Genomic DNA, 7,597 nt, shown 5'->3' on the forward strand with positions numbered 1-7,597 from the left:
TTTTTTTTTTTTTTTTGATGGAATGAAGATTGTCCTGAGGAATTCTCATTACAATCCATGTGATATAGTACTGCAGCGAGAAGTATGCAGCAACATAAACTCAGAAAGATCGATCGCGAACCAGAAGATAAGCCGTAGCCTACCAAAAGTCGTCCTTGAACGCGTTAATTACCACTTGGAAACATTTCAAGGACAATCTACGGTGATAACTCACTTTTCAGATCGATATAGTCCGGCGAGCTCGGAAAAGCTATGAAACTATGTCCTTGCTAGCTGGTAGGCTAGTTCTCAAATATGTGAGTTAAAATATATTGCAGGCGGTGCATGCACCAACTCCTCCATAAGCTTTCCGGCTGGTTGTCGACCTCTGATGCCGTATGCATCGAAATCTCACCGATTCATGATTAGAGGACGGTATTCTCGAAACTCAGCTTGTAAATCCGATACAGTAGCAGACAAAGGAGTATTGCGCAACCCTTGTACTCCATCATCGTTCGCCAGATTGCCTTGGCAGTTTTGAACCCCTCTCCCAAATAGCCAGCATTCAATGCCATCACTTGCCACTCCATCTCAGTGCGGCATTTACTAGCGAAATCCAAATTCACAGTGAACGGACACAACTGAATCAAATCCATACATCTGAGCTTCGTTTCCAAGGCCGTGCTACCTGGCTGTCTGTATTCGGTTGATATAATACATGTACTGAGAACGGGGAAGGATAAGCTCCCGTCAAATACACCTCAGCCATCATATTGAAACTTGGAATCTCAAAACCTGATCATCGTCAAGCTTTTATAGCCTTGCGTCTGGCGGCGGATTGTAATATTGGGTGAAGTCATGAATCAGAACATTAAGATACTAGGAAAGTCAGAATTGTCCCTGACGTCCTTAAGATCCGGAAAACTTACCTTATTCAGCTCTCTAGCCAAGTCCTTGTCTGTCTCTGCTTTTTTCAACGTTTTGAAAAATTCGTCGTCCTTCGCAGTCTCTGGATCTAGCTCGTACAGTCGCCGGAAGTTCTCTCGGGAAGCGGGATCAATGACCTCTTTGTATATTTTCCGACGGATCTCAGCGTACTTATCAAGGATCGAGTCGTCAGCGCGTCCCGTGTGAATACCGTAAAGGCAATCGAATAAACTGCCGACATCGGCGATACCGCCGGTCAGACCCAGACCACCGCTGTGCGAATTAGTGGCGTGCCGTACGTATGAAGATTGTAGCTGAGCTTACAATGGGTTGCACACATGCGCTGCATCGGCAACGAGAACGAACCGGCCCTTTCGGAAAGCCGGCGCGCAGCGTTGCTGCAGCCTGTAGGGATTGATATTGGTAAGTTTATAATCGGATGGCTCAAGATTTCCTGGCAGGAGTTCTTTGAATCGAGCCGGTTGCCGCTTTATATATTCTTCCTTGGTCAATCCGGGAACTTCACTGTAAGACACGCGGTAAAGGTGGTCGTCGCGACCGATACGGGCTACCATGTGCCAATTGGTCGGGTGGATGATGTAATTGGTATCCCAGTACCCATATTTGGTAAAGTCGTGGATTACCTGCGTCCAGTCAGCAGTTTCTCCTAGCGTTTTTGTTTCAATAATAACCAACATTCGTCGCGATGATTGTGGCATTCAACGTCTCTCCTGGGAAGCTTTCGTGGCCGCCAAAGAGAGTTCTGCGAATGAAACTATTCGCACCATCGGCTCCGATTACGTAGTCTCCTTCGACAGTTACAAGCCCATTGTCTGTCTCCGCTTGAACCCAGGCCTTGTCTGCGTTTTCTCCAAGTGCAACTACCCGGTGGCCCCATTTGACAGATGCTTCCGGATACCGCTGCAAATGTTCATAGAGCAATTTCCCCAAACGATCCAGTGGTAGGACGACCATCCGCATGGGATCGTCGGGATCAACATCCAATCTCAGATGCCCAATCATCTCGCCGTTGGGTTTCCGCCAGCAGAAGGCCGATGGCTTGAAGCCACGTTCGATGACATCATCAATAACGCCTGCGCGACGCAGCTCATGTACCGCGGGAGACGAATAGTGTGCAGCTCGCGGTTGCTTGTCGAGTTCGTGTGTGGCTTCGAGGAGTTCAACTGGGACTCCATGCCTCGCCAACAGGAGGGAGAGCAAAAGGCCCGATGGCCCGGCACCGACGACTACAACTTTGGAAAGCTTGCCAGACATCTTGGAGCAAGACTTGGATTTGAGTACAATGACAGCGCTTTTCAATGATTATATGGGTGCATGTTTGGCTAGGGCGCTCTCTACTGAATTTATCATGTCTTGTGGAGGTCAACGTACCGTAGGTATCCCCTCCGCTCCATTGTGCTTGAGAGTCAATTTTCTTGTATCCTGTGGGGCTATGCACCCTGCACGTGCCACGTGAGAGCTTATAGCAAATACTGTCGGCTCTTCACTCGCACAACATGCGGGGCCTCCAGTTGTCCTCAGGGACGCGGTGAGCTCGGGGAGGAGATGGCGGGGGAAGCTCGGGGAGAAGCCCCACGGCCCCCGGTTCACTGCCAGATCATGTGATTTCAAAAAGGCCCCTTGGCTTGGAAAGTACTGGCTGGTAACAGAGAATTAGGTTAACCTAGTCCTAATTAGGTTGCTACCCTCCATTAAAAGATATCTTGCTCTGTACACTTCATACAGGTAAGTACCCCCTAGAACAGAACTCCGTACTGTACTCTCTGTCAGTTTATCTGGCTTAGTCTGCTCCAGTGCTCCGTTCTAGCTGTGGGTAAGTTACCTAACCTATTAGTACTACTGTATGTTAGGCAGGTAGATATCCTGCAGCGCTGTTCACCTTGAGTAGCTTCTTCAAATGCCCCCAATTCAGAATTTTTCCAATCGACTTATATAAGGGATACATATCAGTCATTCCTTGCTCTGCATGCTGAACAGCGAAACTACGATTTTTACCTTCTGAGCGAAGAGAACAGTCTGTCTTATTTTCCGGTTGCCAGCTCCGTCACCGCATACTTCAATTTTTGATGGCCGAGTTGCGCTGCCCAATTCTGTCTACTCTAAGCTCACATGCAATCATAAGTATGGAGTTGCACCTGGGGTGACTTGCTAATGTTAAAAGTCTGTTCCATCAGTGGCTGCGTATCAAAATCAGATCGAGATAGGGCAAAATCTCATGTTAGATCTGATCTTCATCAAATTAGCCATGTAAAATTCTGTACGCAATAAGTTCGACGTATTGTTTCTTTCAAAATCTGCGAGAACATCGCATGAATCTATGAGTGCAGTAGGGAGGTAGTAGCTGCCTAAAATATGGTGCCATAGATCGACTGCATATCAAATGAATGGTATTCAATTCGAAAATAAATTGTAAGGACTAGCTAGCTACCGGAACAATCAGGAGCAACAGCTCTCGAATCACAGCCGGACCTGTGCAGCATTTATCTTGGCCCAATCTTTGTCGCCAAACGGAACGTATTTCCCATCTCGAAGCCAATATAGCCGGTCTTTGGAAGAAACCTTGGACGGGTCCACGCCTTCGGCTCGCAGAATATGTTTTTGCTGCTTGTTGGTACCTGTCCGCTCCAACTCTGCGGTAACACGAAGGAACAAAGGTTTCGCATATGAAGGCAACTGGCTGTGAACCAGTTTCGCAAGGGAGTTCAGCACCTCAGCGGGAGGATCCGTTGATGAATTCCGAAATACGATTGCTGCACATCCTGCGCGTCCCTCATGGTGTGGCAACTTCACCCCATACACATTGGCCTCGACAACCTCCGGATGTTTTCCGAGCACCTCAGCCACCTCATTGGTTGAGACATTCTCGCTCTTCCATCGGAATGTATCTCCTATCCGATCGCTGAAGTACCATCTGCCATCCTTGTCCCACCTGACTAAGTCGCCCGTGCGAAACCATGCATCGCCCTTAGTGAACACATCTCGTAGGACTTTTTTGTCTGTGTCTTCTTTGTTGTTGAAATAGCCCTGGAATCTTTCTGAGATATTCTTCGGATCCATGGCATATATCAACTCCCCTGGCTGACCACGTTTCGATCGCCTGCAGAGGCCCGTCTTCGGATCGCGCCATGGCATCTGAGTTTCGTAATCAATATCAACGATCGCAATAGAACGCCCAAGGAGAAGTTGCGCAAGGAAACCATTTCGACCAATGGCTCCTGCGGTGAAGTCGTTTGAAGATATATTCCAGTGACCTGAAAACGCTTCCGTGGCAGTGTAAAATTCGCCGATCGTTTCAATGCCAAATCGCTCCTTAACCCGGTTCCATATATCTGGTCGTAGGCCGTTACCGAAAGCGAGTCGAACAGTATGCTTTTTGTCCAAATCCTCCCCAGTCACATTGTCCACTTGTCGTGGGGCCGCCAGGAGATACCGCATGGCCTCCCCAACGTACTGTATTATTGTTGCATCGTTGTCACGGACCTCGTCCCAAAACCGCCTAACAGAAAAGCGATGTCCAATGATGAGGGTCGCTCCGGAGAATAAAGTCGTCCCATAGCCCAGAATTGCGGCCGTAGAATGATAAAGTGGCATGCACTGTGAAAGAAAGTCGCTAATGTTTAGAATAAAGACACAGCAAAATAGAAACAAAAAGCTGGGGAGGCATACCGTGTAAATTCGGTCATCTGGAAGAATACCCAACCATCCACGAACAAAAAGACTGCCGGACCAGAACTTGTCAAAGGTCACAATAGCAGGCTTCGGAAAACCCGTAGTGCCACTTGTATATATCAGCAACCCTGTGGACAGTCTGGATGGAACGCTGCGTAGACTGTCCTCTTCTCGAGTCGCCGGAAAATGATTGATACTGGCCTCAACCTCCGGCGTCATAAAGACCACTTTCACTGGATCTTCTGTCCCATGTGACTGCGGAGAGGAGAGTGCGGCCATAACTTCATCTGTGAACTGCATGTGGACCTCTTCGTCGACGATCACCAAGCGAGCCGACGCGGCTCGAATTGAATGAACGAGGGAGTTGCCCTTTAGGTTGTAGTTTATGAATGCAGGAATGGCGCCGATACTCCATAGTCCCATCCAGATGAAAATGAAATTGGCGGAATTTGTGAACACGATAGGGACAATCTCTTTAGGCTTGATGGCAAGAGTTTTCCTAAGATACTGACCGTATCTCAAGATCGTCTCATAGCCTTCTTGGTAAGTCCAGGTACGGCCATTATAGACGAGAAACGGCCGACTGGCAGAATTTGGATCCTGCGCGAGAGTCTCGAGGACGTAGAACGGATTGATCCGATCCTGACGTTCAGCCAACCTTGTTTTGATTCGAAACTTGATCAAGTTGCTGAGCAAATGCCAGTCGTAGAAAATAGCCCATCGAGCATTTAAATAGGCCAGCAATGTCCCTATGGCTGGCACGGCGAATTTCACAGGAACATCTAGCATTATGATATATCAGTAAGGTTTCGTATGCAATCAGAAAGGCCGTAAGTGCCTGAATTTTACCTGGAAAAGCAGAAAGTTGCGGCATTTTGTTGGAAGCCAGTCAACGATGGAAATGGAAACAGTGATATAATCGATATCCACTATATTCTAGGTGAGGAAGGATGGCGCTTCCCGTACTATGTGTACGAGTCTATGAATAAACTGAAGAACTACCGTCAAGCCAGTGTGCAAAAAGGCTGAGAGATGACTGAAAATCCTGACACAGGATATAAAGGAGGGCAACTTTCTCAATTCCAAATCTCAATCGTCAAGAATTCTTTCTCTAGTTTCCTAATCAGCCATGGGAGCAGATGCCTCGGCAAAACTACGAAAGATGTTGTATCAAGGACCACGTGAGTCGCAAGTCATACTCCGTAGTCGTACTTTTTCTCCGAACAGTCACCCGCATTCCGCAGCCGGGTCAGATTGAATTTAAAGTTTGAACCATTGATCGGTGGGTACGAAGCTAACTTGATCAAGGTTGGGTTCATACGGGGGGTTATAACGAGTAGGTAATGATGTAAATTACGAATACAGAGTAGTTACGGAGTGCTCGTACAGTAGTGGATTCACTAATAATGACAGGTGACGCATTAGGTAATTGGAATGCTAAACCTTTGACGAATCAATCAGGCTTCTGTAGCCATGGCAAAGGAAGAGTACTGAAGATACGTACTTTCCATGCTTCGCATATCTTAGGAAAATGGATACGGATTACGGAGTGATCAGCAATTATCCTAGTTGGATTAGAACCTGAATGACACTGGGATTACGGAGTCAGGGTATGTTGACCAATCATATCTTTCGTTGACTGGCTCGTTCGTTGTACGGAATTACGCTACCTCTGCTGAAGTCATTCAAGCTCAGCAAGCTGGCCCGAAGAATAGGAGCATGACTATTGCCGACTTGTCAAGATCGAATAACAATTTGCGGTTTTCCCGTCACGAGTCATCCAGCCACTCAGTCCTTGAAGGCAATTACTTTGGCGAGGTCCAAGACCAATTGGGAACGCTGTTTCATCAGAATCGATGGCAGCTCGCACGACCAGACGGACCATTGTCGCGAGTGTACTCGGCCTTCTTGTCGTGATATATTACTTCTTCATACAGCCTCTAGGTCCAGCAAGTCCCAAAACCCGTGCACCCGGCCATCTACAACAGGATGATTCACTTTGGAGGGTGCACGATGATCTTCTTGTAGGCAATGTGGTCATGCCAAAACTGGGCAACGAGACAGCAAAGTATCTCCCGAATCAGGTCCAATGTAAGGGCTCACATTAACGACTAACCGAAATTTCTTTTTAGACAGGAGCTAGGGAGGGCAACATGGCGATTCTTTCACACAATGATGGCGCGGTACCCTGAGAATCCAACGGAGGAAGAAAAAGAAACATTGCGTTCCTTTATATATCTTTTTGCTCGACTATATCCATGGTACGTTGGCTGGAACTTGAGCGATGTTGCCAGCGCTAATTTCATGTAGCGGCGAATGCGCATCCCATTTTCAGGCCCACCTCAAGAAGTATCCTCCGCAAGTCTCTTCGCGGCAAGCCGCTGCAGGTTGGGCTTGCTTCATCCACAATGAAGTCAATAAAATGCTGAAAAAACCTATTTATGACTGCAACAAGCTTGGAGACGAATATGATTGTGGCTGCGGTGATGACGATGAAGACCAGTTGGCAGATTCCAAGGGAAAAGATGACCATTCGGCCGGCATGGAGTCCCGAGGCTCAAAAGCAGATACTCAAGAGAACGGTCCCAGGGATGCTGTGGAAATTTCCAGAGAGCCGTGAGTTCCCTTTTGTTAAAATACTGTACATTCACAACTAACGCATTTCACATAGGCCAACTCGCGGCGGATAGTGGACACATCACGAATCCCTCAAAGTAATATCAACAAGAGCCCCGGGCGAAATTATCACAACTTATCATAACTCTGTTTTGGACGACATTTGTTACAATAAAGAACAAGGATCAAAGGGCCTTTCAGGTAACAACCACTAGACAAGGTTAAAGTTGTCCTGATAACCAGGTTCCGGAACTCACGGGGTGTATCTAATTTCTGCGCGACTCATAGACCGGGCAACAGGAATATAAGAACAGGAATCGTATTGGAATACCTTGAATAATGGCTACAGCGACACAAAAACCACGTGATACAATTGACTGACTTG

General features: G+C 47.4%; 3 protein-coding genes across 3 annotated transcripts; 1 reads left to right on the plus strand and 2 right to left on the minus strand.

Annotated features, from left to right (window-relative positions):
• Positions 1-792: 792 nt before the first annotated feature.
• Positions 793-2,181, minus strand: VTN49DRAFT_6348 (uncharacterized protein; the record flags this gene model as incomplete). Its single annotated transcript, XM_069414506.1, has 4 exons — positions 793-858; positions 909-1,179; positions 1,231-1,550; positions 1,603-2,181. The coding sequence occupies 4 exons, from the start codon at positions 2,179-2,181 to the stop codon at positions 793-795; spliced, it is 1,236 nt and encodes a 411-aa protein (XP_069265746.1).
• A 1,203-nt stretch (positions 2,182-3,384) lies between these two features.
• VTN49DRAFT_6349 (uncharacterized protein) lies at positions 3,385-5,470 on the minus strand (the record flags this gene model as incomplete). The annotated part of the gene is made up of 3 exons (XM_069414507.1): positions 3,385-4,521; positions 4,594-5,378; positions 5,446-5,470. 3 exons carry the CDS (start codon positions 5,468-5,470, stop codon positions 3,385-3,387), a joined length of 1,947 nt encoding a protein of 648 aa, XP_069265747.1.
• Positions 5,471-6,452: 982 nt separating this feature from the next.
• On the plus strand, positions 6,453-7,286 carry VTN49DRAFT_6350 (uncharacterized protein; the record flags this gene model as incomplete). The annotated part of the gene is made up of 4 exons (XM_069414509.1): positions 6,453-6,664; positions 6,729-6,857; positions 6,907-7,212; positions 7,268-7,286. 4 exons carry the CDS (start codon positions 6,453-6,455, stop codon positions 7,284-7,286), a joined length of 666 nt encoding a protein of 221 aa, XP_069265748.1.
• Between the last annotated feature and the right edge of the window lie 311 nt (positions 7,287-7,597).

This window comes from Thermomyces lanuginosus (genome assembly GCF_041956635.1).
Source record: "Thermomyces lanuginosus strain ATCC 200065 unplaced genomic scaffold VTN49scaffold_40, whole genome shotgun sequence".
Lineage (NCBI taxonomy): Eukaryota > Fungi > Ascomycota > Eurotiomycetes > Eurotiales > Trichocomaceae > Thermomyces > Thermomyces lanuginosus.